The sequence below is a fragment of the Haliotis rubra genome, unplaced genomic scaffold, assembly GCF_003918875.1.
Source record: "Haliotis rubra isolate DU_JTF1 unplaced genomic scaffold, ASM391887v1 Scf2025, whole genome shotgun sequence".
Lineage (NCBI taxonomy): Eukaryota > Metazoa > Mollusca > Gastropoda > Lepetellida > Haliotidae > Haliotis > Haliotis rubra.
In genome coordinates, this window is record NW_025766032.1 from 30,556 (window position 1) to 44,576 (window position 14,021).

At 42.1% G+C, this 14,021-nt stretch overlaps 1 protein-coding gene across 1 annotated transcript in view; it reads right to left on the reverse strand.

The window, feature by feature from the left end:
* The window catches only part of LOC124275792 (dolichyl pyrophosphate Man9GlcNAc2 alpha-1,3-glucosyltransferase-like), a 29,272-nt gene extending 17,770 nt beyond the window's left edge, over nucleotides 1-11,502 (reverse strand). The window contains exons 1-7 of the mRNA XM_046711463.1: nucleotides 11,313-11,502; nucleotides 10,471-10,555; nucleotides 9,556-9,645; nucleotides 8,057-8,145; nucleotides 6,679-6,761; nucleotides 5,960-6,024; nucleotides 4,378-4,560 (exon numbers count right to left, since the gene is read on the reverse strand). Coding sequence (XP_046567419.1) covers nucleotides 4,378-4,560; nucleotides 5,960-6,024; nucleotides 6,679-6,761; nucleotides 8,057-8,145; nucleotides 9,556-9,645; nucleotides 10,471-10,555; nucleotides 11,313-11,394 — 677 coding nt within the window. The 5' untranslated portion in view covers nucleotides 11,395-11,502. The remainder of the gene's footprint in view (nucleotides 1-4,377; nucleotides 4,561-5,959; nucleotides 6,025-6,678; nucleotides 6,762-8,056; nucleotides 8,146-9,555; nucleotides 9,646-10,470; nucleotides 10,556-11,312) is intronic.
* Between the last annotated feature and the right edge of the window lie 2,519 nt (nucleotides 11,503-14,021).

Consider the following 14,021-nt stretch of genomic DNA (forward strand, 5'->3'; position numbering starts at 1 on the left):
CTTGTTTGGTGTGTGGATGTATCAGTAGATTGGAGCGCAGTGGGAGCTGAAGTACTGGTTTTCCGATTCTTCGTATGAGATCTGGAAACCACGCTCGCTGGCCAGTAAAGCGAGAGACCAAAATCAGATCGAGGCTCTTCGTTTGACTGATTTTTAGCAAGACTTGTGGGATCAACGCAGGAGGAGGAAAGCGTGCATCGCGTTTAGTCCTCTCCACGATATGCTTAGTGCGTCCGTTGCCCATGCTAGTGGGTCTGGTACTGGCGAAAGCGAAGGTTGTCAGTTGATTGTTGAATCGGGTGGCAAATAGATCTATCAGAGGAGATCCTATTTCCATGATTATCTGATTGAATATCTCTGTGTGGAGCATCCATTCTGTCGGCGATGGTTGGTGTGGCCGAGAGAGAGCGTCTGCTAACACATTCTTTGCCCCTGGAATGTGGCATGCTTTGATATGTATGTTTAGACTGTCGAGTAGATCGAACAGTTTGAAACATCGAAAGTGAGTAGATTCAGTGATCTTGTTGACCCTTGTTTGTTCACATAAAACGCCACTGTGGAGTTGTCTGTATGAATCATTAACTGAGCGTTCTGTAATAGGTTGCTCCAGTGATCTATGGCGTTTATGACTGCTTGCATCTCTAGCAGATTTATGTGACATAAGCTCTCTTGAATGCTCCATAGGCCTGGCGCTGTCCTGCCGGAAAGGTGGGCTCCCAACCTTTTAGTGACGCATCCACGTAAAGGTGTGTTTCGATTCGGCTCTAGTAAGGAGGCAGCCCTCATGAACATTCAATCTCCTGGTCCACCAGAGTAGATGTGGTTTGACGTAATCTGGTAGACTGAACGTAGAGGGTCCTCGAGATGGGCATTGATGAGGACTTGTAATGGACATAATTGGAGCCTGCCTCTGAGTGTCAAATCTTGAGCCGATGTGAGTAGTCCCAGTAGACTCTGCCACTGTCGTAGTGGTAACGGAGAGAGTAGGGCTTGGGGAATCATTGTTGTATCTTGATCCATCTGTCCTCTGGGACTATCATACGGTTCTGAGCTGTAAGGAATCGTATACCTAGAAACTGCAGATCCTGCGTGGGCTCTAGGTCCGACTTGCGTAGATTTACTAACCAGCCTAACTGCGTTAGTAGCTTGATTGTAAAGTTCAGCTGTAGTCTGAGACGCTGTGGATGTGTATCCACCTGTATGCCGTCGTCTAGGTAAAATGCGCTCCATGGCCTTGACGATGTAGATATGAGACCATAGGCTTGGTTATTCTTGTGAATATCCATGGGGCCGAAGTGATTCGGCGAAGGAAGTACTCCATTGGTAGTGTATGCCGTCTAGCATGAATCTCAGATATTTCCTTGAACTGGGATGAATCGAATGTGTAGGTATGCATCCTGCAGATCTATACTTACCATGTAATCTAGTGGACGAATTAGATGTGAAGTTGAGGTAAATGTATCATCGCAAACGCTGGTGGTTTGCATAGAAATTCTCTGTTGAAAGTGCTCATGTTGTAAAATGGCGATACTTCTCTTGGAATTCTTTTTCGGTACTAGGAAGACTGGGGAATAGAAACCTGGTATGATATTTTGCTGATCGAGAACTTCTAAGGCCTGTTTGTTTAGTAGAGACTGTACTGTTTCTCTTAACATCGGTAGTAGTGCCAGATGAACGTTGAACCCTGGTGGGTTGACTGTTAACGGTGGCTTGGCCTTGAGTTGTAGACGATATCCGTACCGAAGGATGTTGGATACATACGGGTCTTGAAGTATTCCCCAGTTTTCCCAATGAAGTTGTAATCGTCCACCCACTTGAGACGGTTGTACTGGGACGACTGGGGGTGGAAGACTCCAGTCGTTCCGAACCTGACTTTCATCGTTTATATCCACGGCTAACGTATCCATAGATCTAATCATGAGTACTTCTCTAGAATCTTTAGATACTTCCTTGGAGACCTTGTTAATGTTGCCACCAAACAGTAACGGTGAAGACCATGGAGCTGTGTACAGGGGCTCTGTGAATTTGTTATTCCAAGAGCATGAGGCTAGTAATCCTTGCCGACGTGCCATGGTAGTAGTTTCCGTTAGAGTTGAAAGATGGTCTGTAAGGAATTGATGATCTTTCTTCTGCATAAGTAGAGCTGAATAGATCATCCTGTCCTCCTCATCCGTAGAGTTCTTGAACTTAGTGATGAGCGTTTCGTTAATAGTCCTAGATCTATTAAGTCCGAAGAACATTCTTCTAGCAATGGTATCTAAGTGGGCCATCTTGCGATCATCAATCCTATAACTTCTGGACTTGGAATCATTGATAATCTTGAAGTTCTCATCGATCTCCTGAGTCTTGAAAAAAGGCTCCATATTATGTCCATAGAATTGCTTGGCATTGAAGATCGGTAAGTGAGGAAGATGGGATTTAGTAGATTTAGAGTAAGTTGTATCCAGTTTAGCAGGAACGGCTGCGATAGGATGCACAGGAGGTAAGGTGATATGATCTACGTCATCATCTTTCATCAGGTAAGTTTGGGCTGTATCCTCGTTCTTGGAGGGAGAGGCCAGTTGTAATTCATTTACCATCCAATACCTTATCTCAGCCTCTGAGAATATGATACCATCGTCTTCCTCTGACGTATGGTCGTATGTCGGAGACCTCGATCTGTAAGAAGATCTATGTGAGGACTGAGGAGAACGGACTGACAAGTGGCTAGTGTATGTAGATCTTGGAGAGGATATCCTTTGCGGAGACTGTGGGCTACGTGAACGGTGATGGCTTCGTCGACGCTGCGGGCTTCTCGGACGATGAGGGCTGCACGAACGTCTTCTAGGCATTGTAGAACCACTTAGCCTGGCGGCGTCTTGCGCGCAATTGTCTGGAGTCAGTGTCCGATCCGACATATGAGTGTTTGCTGCGCCCTTCGTACATGACAAAGGTGCGTGCTAGGCGAAACACCTCCTTCCATAAGCCTCTTGTAAAAGGTCAGACTCTAGCTCCATCTCGGAGTAGGCCTGGGATACCTTATGCAAAGAGCTCACTCCGGGCAGGGTTGCCTTCCTTGGCGAGGCGCCTGTGGGCTCAGGGCCCCTCACGCGAAGTCAAAAGGCGGGCTCTGGGGCCCTGTATGACTTAGTATGGGGTGGGCTCTGGGGCCCGTGGCTCTCGAGTCAGTGGCGTTGTTCCATCATTCTCATGATGTGGTTGATCAAGTCATCTGGGCGCTCTGCGTTGATGAGGATGTCTCTCTGCAGAAGTGGACGGGACCCTCAGATAGATGTATTGGTGATAGCATCGGCATCTCGGTTGTGTGTCCGCTCTGCGCCAGAGGTGATAGTCGCAGAAACGGGCCGTTTCTTGTGACGAACTTCTGGAATGATAAGAGGCATATCATCATCATATAATGCTAATTCTGTAACTGGTAAGATATCAGAAGCAAATTTATTAGATTTAGTTGACTTCCCTTTAGATGACGGTGTAGATCTTGGAGTACATAGAGTGCGAGATGATGTGGCTGGTTTCTCGACTTGGACTGAGACGACGGCAGCTCTTGAGATGCAGGTAAACTTCTTGGACATAGCGGACTTCGTCCCCACGCTTATCGCGGGAAACTCAGGTATGTCACCAGCCCGGTGGCGAGTCCTCAGTCAACAGTTGACATGAAACATTAATTTTGCGATCTATTAGCCATGTTTGAATTCTGTCACGAGATTTATCTGCCTTCCGTCTGTAAACGGAACATAAATATTTGTCAAAAGCAGAGATAGGTAAATTGTTACACAATTTACAACGAGAATCAAAGGAACATGGAGTAATGCAGCTAGGCATTTTAAATGAGGATCGATCTCAGAATAACATAGTTTACATTCTGTGCAAATTTTCATCAATGTAGCCTACTGAACAATCACGACAATTCGTGAATAAAACAGCAGAAACACAATTAATAATCAATGCAAATTGAATAAATATACTAGTACTACCTCTATACTAACGTATAAGAGGAACTTAACTAGATTTAAATAAAGGATATGTGTGTTGGGAGACACAGGCGCTCTCACGTCCAGCTCACTGGGCGAAGAAGGAGAGAGTGAGGCACATGGGCTAAGGTGGCGCCCTCCTTCCCGCGATTCGGAAAGGGAGATAACTCGGGGTGAGTACTAATGAGTGATTTTTTATTGAAGGGAGCTTCAATTGGGAGATACAAGTGTTCCACTAGGTTCGCCAGAAGAAGAAGACAAGCAAATAAACATGAGTCAGGATAAGAAAAAATAAGGTAATTCAATGGCATGATGCAATGAGACATTCTAAGTGCATAAGAACTGACTATCAGTAACACGGGCCAATGACCTTGCTGTACGATGGACAATGATGTGAAACACTGACCCCTTGGGTAAGGACACCTGGAAACAGGATCCCAACAGGTAGCAGAAGAACGGCATGGCGTGATACAACTCCATCTGCTTGTAGTTCAAGGCCAACATGAATGCAACAGACCCAAAGAGGTCATGACCTTTGTCTAGGAAGGTCATTGCCAACAGTGCCAGACCAAGGCTCACACCATTGTATCTAGGTTCATAGTTAAGGAAGAAGATGATTTAATTGTGTGATGATGCACCAATAAACCATATTCTAGCTCGACATTGTGTGATACTCAATTCTGATTGGCTGAAGGCTCACCAAAACCGTACTTAAATGTCAGTTTAAGACCGCTAATTAAAGTGACCGATTCACAGCGTACGAATACAGTGAACTCGTTGACCCTTTTGTTTGCAAACAAACATGTAGGACATCGGCAATTCTACCTCGGCAGCATCTTTGATGTTTTTGAAATAAAAACCGAATGGTTTGAAGAAGAATTTCTTGTCAGTAATCCCAGTGAACAAACTACGAAGCTGGAAAATTTGTCAGCGCTGCAAAAGCAGCAGTATTCAAACCGGGTCTAGATCTAGCAGGCATGACGTCAACTACACACTCGGTTAACACGTCTTAACCTGACCGCTTCCGTCCCGGTGTAGCAGCCCAGAATAACCCCCACACCAGATTATACCCCGGGGTAAACTAAACTAAACTTAGCAGGCTCACGACTGGCATTGGGGCGAGTCGATTGTCATACAGTAGGGGAGATCAATAATTCGCTTGAGAAAAATCAAATAATTGTACTTGCTCACAGTATAAACTGTATTTTTTTAATTTATGTATGCTACTTGTTACAAATACAAGCATACTGGTTCCTGAAATAAAGCATTTATGTTGTTGAAAATGTCTTATATTGTTCATTACACAACCTGTCCCTGAACGGGAGGATTCCAAGCGATTGCCAGGAAAAAGGCCCCTTCACGCCCTGTGTTCTTGCTCGCCAAACAGTTTGGCTTTAAAACGCTTATCAGTCGTGCTAGAATGAAGATAAAGCTACTCTGTTTTCAATGTTGTGGTCATTTATCGTTCATTTAAGACCGCTAAAATAACATTTAGCGGTGTTAAATCAACGATAAAGGACCGCAAAATTGAAATCAGAGTAGCTTTATCTTCTAATTTCTGTACATTCACATTCATTGAGTGTTAATAAAATCAAAGATGATTGATAAAGCTTATTCAATGGAAACCAGAATTGTAGTGGCAACAAAACAGGTAAAACATTGTTTTGGCAGAGCAGCCAGATGGATGACAGTGTCTGTCAACTTGAGCCCTGAAACTTACCAGGGCTTTAGTTCTGCTCCACACATGAGGTGTTAGATGTCTCCAACACAAGTGACTTTGTATGTATAAGATATGCCTCCCTTAAACAAGCCGTGAATGAGTGTATATACCATAGAAGGACAGGGAAAAGTGATACATAGTCGAAATGATTGATCGAGAGACTCTGAGTCAGTATTAAACAGTGACGTATGATCAACACCCTGATGACACCATGGTGGAGCTTGATCTACAGATCATTCAGGTGATTGGTGTAGATACATAAGGATACTGAAAGTGTCCATAGTCGATGAGGATGAGCCCGGGACTCAGCAGCAGGGCCATCGCTCCGAAGATCTGTAGAGTAAGTAAAGTCTTATTCATTATCAGGGCTAATGTAAAAGTACAGCTACCTGTACAAATCACAAAAACAACGCGAATCAATCCACAGCCCTTTCACACAAAACAGTGACTGTGAGTGAACAAATTCAGTCATCGTTCGTCACTGTGACTTTATCTGTAGTGCAGTAGGGATACTCTAATCTTAATATAATACATGACATTCAAACGAAAGTGTGAGTGAGTTCAGTTTTACGCCGCTTTTAGCAATATTCCAGCAATATCATGGAGGGGACACCAGGACCCCGTTTCACAAAGCTCTCGTAAGCCTCAGATCTCGTAACTTTTCTCGTAGCATTCGTACCTCCTATGTCACAGTATAGGAGATTCGAATGCTACGAGAAAAGTTACGAGATCTTAGGCTTACGAGAGCTTTGTGAAACGAGGCCCAGACATTCAAAGGAAAGACATTCAAAGAGAAACATTAAAGCATTTCTTAAAATTTCAGTTTTGGAACAAACTGCTACCTACAAACATGGTCGTAAAAATCATGCTTGATATTTATTGGATTCGAACCCACAATACCCAGATCCTCATATGACTAAGAGATGCAACTCTGTCCATCTCCAGAGACAACATGGCTACCTGTGCCCTTAGATTCAGTGTACTGACCTTCTCCTTGGCCCCCAGCCTCCACTGTGACATCACATAGTACAACACTGCCGGGACGAACACCACGAGATCCGCAGCCAGCACTGGAAACAAACAAATCAGAGTTTCTTTATGCTGTTTGTTTGTTTATTCATTGCCACATGCAGCAGTATTATGATGGCTGTCTGATAATGGGAGTCTGACTGATGGTAGTCTGAGCTATGTACTTTCTGTACACCTTTGACAAGTGTAAATTGGCAGATAGTGATATAAGATCGAAAATAATTGAAAATCGATCGAAAGAAGGAATAAAAATGATCATTGATTGTAAAAAACATATTTTCGATTAATCGGAATATTGTTGTTTTTGTATAACACCCTTGAATGAAGTAACTAACCATCAAATTTGACAAATATTCACAAACAAACATGTGCTCAACAGCATAAAGCTTTGCACACTGTAAAATTTTAATCACTTTTATTGTTTAATTACAATTCCAGTGCATTTCATTGCAGGACAGCATTAGTTATAACACAAACAACCTTTATTAGAACAAAACTGGGGAAAAACCCTTAGAATTGGTGATTACATTAAAATTGTATATATTTCATTATAATCGATAACCATTCACCACAATCCTCCAATATTCGATAGTGGATTTGGTTTCCGATTCCCAACACTACTGGCAGACGTCCCATGGCCATGGATAAACAACTCCTTTTAGAAGGTGATCAAATGTAACAACAACTGTCACCTTACTTGTGAGAAAGAGTAACAAGGTACATGATCTAGACTACCAGTTGTTAGACTCCCATGTTTGTGGAGGCCACAGTAGCTGAGTGGTATAGAACGCTGACTGTGTGTGCTGGTTGGACTCAACACCCAACACTACTTTACTTTATTTGTTACTGCAGTATATTCTGAATCAGGAATCTGTTAGGAAAACATTGTCAGGACAGCATAAAAGCCACAGTGTACAAACCTGAGTGGTGTTGAAGAGGTATTGTAGTTACAGGTGAGGTGAGGTGAGGTGAGGTGAAATTGGGTTTAACGTCGTGCTTGAGACTATTTCGCTCATATGACGACATGCATGCATGTGTATGTGTAGGTGCGGCTACTTGTACTAGCCCAGACTTAAGCTGGTTTTATAGTGCTAGCACACTGAGATACCATGCCGCAGTGAAGCATGAATACCTCACTCAGACACATTATACTGACTCCGAGCCGACCAGTCCTTGTTGTACCCATTAATGCCGAGTGCCAGGCAGGGACCATCAAGTACCATATTTTAACGTCTTTTAGTATGACGCGGTCGGGGATCGAACCCGCGACTTTCCCCTCTCTGGGTGGACGCTCTAACCACTACACCACAGTATAGCAACAGAGTGTGAGACTTACCTGAATATCGCATGAAAAGCTTGTGTTGGTAGCTCTCGTACCCCCGTGATGTGTTGAGGGCCACCCAGTCAGGGTTGATGAGTCTGGCACTGCAATACATTCACAGGACATAAACAGTTACTCAGAGGTGTTGAATGAATAAGTTACATTAGCTGACTTTGTGTACTGGTGATAATGTGTCTGACTCTGAGAGTGAGGGTTCACATCCCAAATGGGACTCAACATAATAAAGTAATAGACTCTGAACTTTACTGAGAAAGTGTAATCCCAAATATAACATATGACCATTTTCTAAGTTTCATAGTGTATTCATGGAACAAAATGTGTTTTATTGACAAACATGGCAGTGAGAAATATATCTCTAGAAACACAGGATGAAATCTTCATTTAAGCAAGATGTGTGTTTCATGTTTTATGACACAACCAGACATTGGATAACTGTTATTCAGTATTTGTAGCCCATGGGCCTTTTGTACAAACAGAAGTACAGTCTAAGCTCAAACAGTAAAACAACACATGTCTCTTTTGGAGGGAAGACTGACTGACTGAGTTTGGTTTTATGTGCAACTTTTAGCAATATTCCAGCACCATCAAGGCAGGAGGACACCAGAAATTGGCTTCACACATTGTACCCATGTGGGGATTCAAACCTGGGTCTTCGGCGTGACGATTTGGAGGGAAGACTGACTGACTGACTGAGTTTAGTTTTACGCCGCTTTTAGCAATATTCCAGCAATATCACGGCGGGGGACACCAGAAATGGGCTTCACACATTGTGCCCACGTGTCGATGTGAAGTAACAATTGTGCCCATGTGGGGAATCGAACCCGGGTCTTCGGAGTGACGATTTGGAGGGAAGAGGGGCTGGTGGCTAACAATACCAATTTCAACAAAATTGCATGTTATGAAAATTGTAGTATTGTGTTATTATTATTATTATTATTATTATAGGATATTTATATAGCGCACATATCCAGGCAACTAGTTCATGCTCAAGGCGCTGGTGTTTGATAGCATTGACATAATACAAGTACTTTACTGTACTGATATGGATGGTAGGCTCTTGCAATGACAGAAGTCTATTAAACGGTAAAACATAGGTCTACAAGTGATGAGTAAAACATATTCAATAAAATGACACTGTCAGCAAGATCACACCTTCTGTATTACAGAATTCATTAAATAGGTCGGCCTAGACAAACCAGAAGTTGATATTGTGAACAATCCCTGGGCAATGTTGGAACACAATTAATCAGGTCACTGATTCTGACCCCAGTCACCTCTCCCACAGCCCATTATCCATATGGGTTGTTTCCTAGGGAGATAGGTGTCTAAGGCTTGGGTTTGCACGGATGTACAAAATGTCCCTTAAAAACAGCTCACATACTAAAAAGAATACAAGATTTTGCATGTATTATCGACACCTGGTTATTCACAGCCAGTAACTGTTTGGTAATTGAAAGGTTCTTCCCTCAGTGAGGCAATAACAAGACGCTCACACGTATCCACACACATAGCTATGGTAGGCAGTCAAGGGGGGATAATCCAGACCCCAATACAGCAAGTCGTTTTGTGTAGTGTTCTTGTACCTGAAAACAAAGACTTGTCAATCAGTTCATCAACTTAATAATTGACCACTCAAGTTGACAGTGGGATTGCATCACTTTTTATCTTACACCCCACTGAGAAATCATTACTGAGTGAGTGAGTTTAGTTTTACCCCGCACTCAGTAATATTCCAGCTGTATGGCGGCAATCTGTAAAGTATCAAGTCTGGACTAGACAATCCAGTGATCAACAGCATGAGCATTGATCTACACAATTGGGATACGATGACGTGTGTCAACCAAGTCAGCGAGCCTGACCACTTGATCCTGTTAGTCACCTCTTATGACAAGCTTAGGTTACTGAAGATCAATTCTAACCCAGATCTTCATGGGTCGAAATCGATACTGACTTTTCCTGGTATGCAAGAATAACAAGACAGTAATTCACTGAGAAATCAGTAATTGCAGCATAATTAACAATTGTCATCGCATCATTTCAGCTTCAGTGTAGATAGTCCACAGTGTGGACCTCATGTTTGTGAAACCAACACACTGTTGAGTTAAAATAATGGGGACAGGCAGCACAATTTTCTGTGCAAACTTTGTATGAGTAGACTCACAGTATTCAAGCAAGAAAGTCTCAGGATAAAATTTTAAGACTAAGAGTCGAGCTGTAATTGTACCAATGTCACCAATATATATTTCCTGACACAATATTCTTCCCTGCAAGAACTAGTGGTGTTAACCATACATTTTGATACACACACGTTGTATATTGGACAAAAATTTCCTTAACACTTTCCTAAATGTCAACTGATTTGGCTCATTTGTAAGATGTCAAAATGTAACCATAGTAACTGAACCAACCATTCTCCTGGCGGTAAATTCAGTGTTATCTCCTGCCAGTGCCTCTGGGCTTCATAGTCCCCATACATTGGTGGAGTCTTGTGACCTGCAAACACAAAGTGTAACATATAATGACATGCTTCCCTTTCCACACATATGCACTGATTTCATAGGGGACAGGTTGTCATCTGAGGCACAGCAAGTCCTGGTTTCTCTGTGTTGAGTTGTGTACCTTAGACATGCAAGAGATTTATGATCATTGTTTTGGACAATATTTGATTATAGCACAGAATTTCAGATTTTGGTTTGAGGAAAGCTAAACTCATTCATAGACATTTGACACTTTGGTTAAATCTATAAGCTTGATCTCTGGGTGAAAATTTGAACCCCAAATTATAGAACATGGCACTATAGGCATGCCAACTGACACATCTCTGCACAACAAACTAAAATGCCTAGGACAATAAGGTCACCTAGCTGTAACTGTTTACAGTTTAGAGCAAGAACTTAATTGAACATGGCATTTACCAAATCAATTCTGAACTGAAGTGACATTCTTTTCTTTTCATATATTTTATTTTAGCATGGGCCCAATTCTAAACTAGTTTTACTGTAATATTATAGTTCAAATATAAATTCGATTAGATAGCTCTATAGATTTTCATACTCTACCACTGGACAAAATATCAAATGAATGCATCTCAAGTCAAACTATTGGTTCTGTGATACAAGTCATGGGTTGTTTAGGTTTTTTTTTTACATTTCTTCAACATAGGAAAAAATGATACAGCAGTACAAGGCCTAAATTGTGTTTAGCCGGCACATTTCCGAAATTTGATTTGTGAAATGATATAAATGTAAACCTGAATATGAATTGAGAGACACTGTCCATCGCAGTAAGATTGCTGCCACAGTGATGCAACATATTTTTGCATCGATAGCCATGTCAGTCTTCCACAAGTTTAAACAGAAGAATGCCGAATCTGATCTTGTTTACATCCCTTGCCACGCGATGCCAGGACCCGGAAGTGATGAACACGGTGGATTTCAACTGGTTCCTGGCCCTGTTTGCGCAACGGTGACTTCATATAGAGATGGAGCCCAGCTTCACACAGCGACCACCCTCTCCATACATTACCAGCTTACACTGTAGGAAGCTTACAACTCACGCGCTGAGATAGAGCCTGCTACTTCGAGGACTAGACTGTCTCCTTTGATGCCAGTTGATCGGGTCTTGTCGCTATGTCTCTAATCTTCACGGTCATGACATGCTTGATCATTTTCTACATAAAACCCTATTATATATTTATCGGCTTAATTCTTTACTGAAAGTCTTAAGCAGCCATGTATTCGTTTGTCATTCGATGTAAAGCTGGATATGTCATTTTTATTTTCAATACTTTTCATAAATTACCACCACACACACACCCCACACACACCCGCTCTAAAACGCGTTCCATCGCCCCTGCTCTAAGACCCTGTCTGAGCCTATTTGTCCAGAATATGTACCAAAAGGACACTGATTGGCACATTTTTTAGATTTAAAGAGCGCTTCCAGTAGGACCCGATCTCTCAATCGGCGTAATAGTGAGTGAGTTTGGTTTTACGCCGCTTTTAGCAATATCCCAGCAATATCACGGCGGGGGACACCAAAAATGGGTCTTGGCGTAATAACCTGTTTCAAAATATATATACTACTCAAAAGAAGTTACGGGTCAAAGGTAGATTTCATCATAACATTTAATTATGCATAGCAAACATATAAAACAGAATTACCAAGCATGATTGTGGTTAGAATTGTTTTATGCTGTCCTAAAGCAGAGCAATGGGAGCAAAACATGCGACCTTAGCAAACACAATAATTGTGGCAATCCGCTGAAAATTGACGGTGCGAAATCATTTACAGCACTTCATTTAATAAGAGGCGTGAGCGGTGTGTGGAACCAGCACTGGGATAGTCGACATTGGGCAAATGTCGTATACTGTGAAAATGTTTTCTCTCGACTTCCACGACCCAAGTAAACAAGTTCGGAGACGTCTACTGATTGTTTTATGGACGTTCACTTCGTACAGCATAATCCTTTGGTTGGCGTCGGGGAAGGGGTGCGTTCATATTGTACAGGGTTTTCTAACATTTCGTCTTTGCGGGACTTTAGTTAAAGTTGTTAAGATCTACGAATTGCACCTTTGGCTATATATCCTCCAACAACAGGTTTACGTCCGTGAAAAAACTGGATTGTTCGGGATCCCAGGGAAGACAACAGTTCTCAAGGAACCCATGCTTGTCGTGAGGAGACAACTAACTAGATCAGTAGCATGTCATTGTATCCCAATTGCGTGGACTGATGCCCATTATTCCATTCACTGGATTTTCTGGTCCAGACAGCCGACAAAAAGTGGACTTTTACATAACAAGCCAAGAAACATATATAGTGTTCATACCATCTGGTCACTTTCTTGAAACGAACTAAAGTATCAACACACTCTCGACTTTACTCCACTTCCCATATCAGTAAATACTGCATCATTGTTCTTAAAGTGATACGGGGCGGTGGGGTAGCCTAGTGGTTAAAGCGTTGGCTCGTCAAGCCGAAGACCCGGATTCGACTCCCCACATGGGTACAATGAGTGAAGCCTATTTCTGGTGTCCCTCGCCGTAATATTGCTGGAATATAATAATGATGTCAATATGACATCGAATAGATATTTTATAAAATCTGCTTGCTCAAAGAAAAAGAATGCGCATATATTTGAAAAAAAAATCATACGAGCAGATAAATCACGACCAACTGTGCACTTATTATGATCCGTGTCGATGACCGATCCACACAACTACCGTCATCATGGAATGGACCCAACTCACAGCAGAAAATGTACCACTAACCCTGTGACCAGACTCGAAGGGGGGTAACTCTGCATAAGAGCCCAGTTGCTTCAAGTGTACATACATTTTCCTCTTGTTGACATATATTTGAAAACTCATCTGTTTGACAGCTGCCGCTTACGCTTCAACGTATACATCTGATAGTACAGAATGTTATCACATGCTTTGTGAACGAAGATTAGTTTCAAAGAGCCAGGAACAAAACCTCTTGTGCAAAGGCATCCGTAGACATGGATTTTGTTCACCCAGCACAGTCGGTTTTGTGTATCTCAACAAAAACATTAATGTATATTTTGTTCGTTACACAGAACACATTATGGTTGATAGCTACGGCCAAATGCTAACACATGACGTATCAGAAATGGATACTTTTTTACTTTGTACATATCGCTTGTATTTCAGCCCTTCTACAGTCTCATACGTATTTAAAAGATAATATATCCCATTCTTGTTATCACAGATCTAAACAATTTCTCACTTGCGCTTTCTTTTCTAAACTCTTTGTTACGTGTGAGTGTTTCATACGTGTTTGGACCATTCAATACACATGAAGTATTTGTGGGTAAACGATTTTCACCGCTGTTGTGTCATTTCCGCCGAATGGAATCTGCTATTCTCTTGCAGCGAGGTTTTGTTATGAAAACAAAAAATATTCCTGCAAGCAGAACAGTTTGTTTCCTCGTTGAAA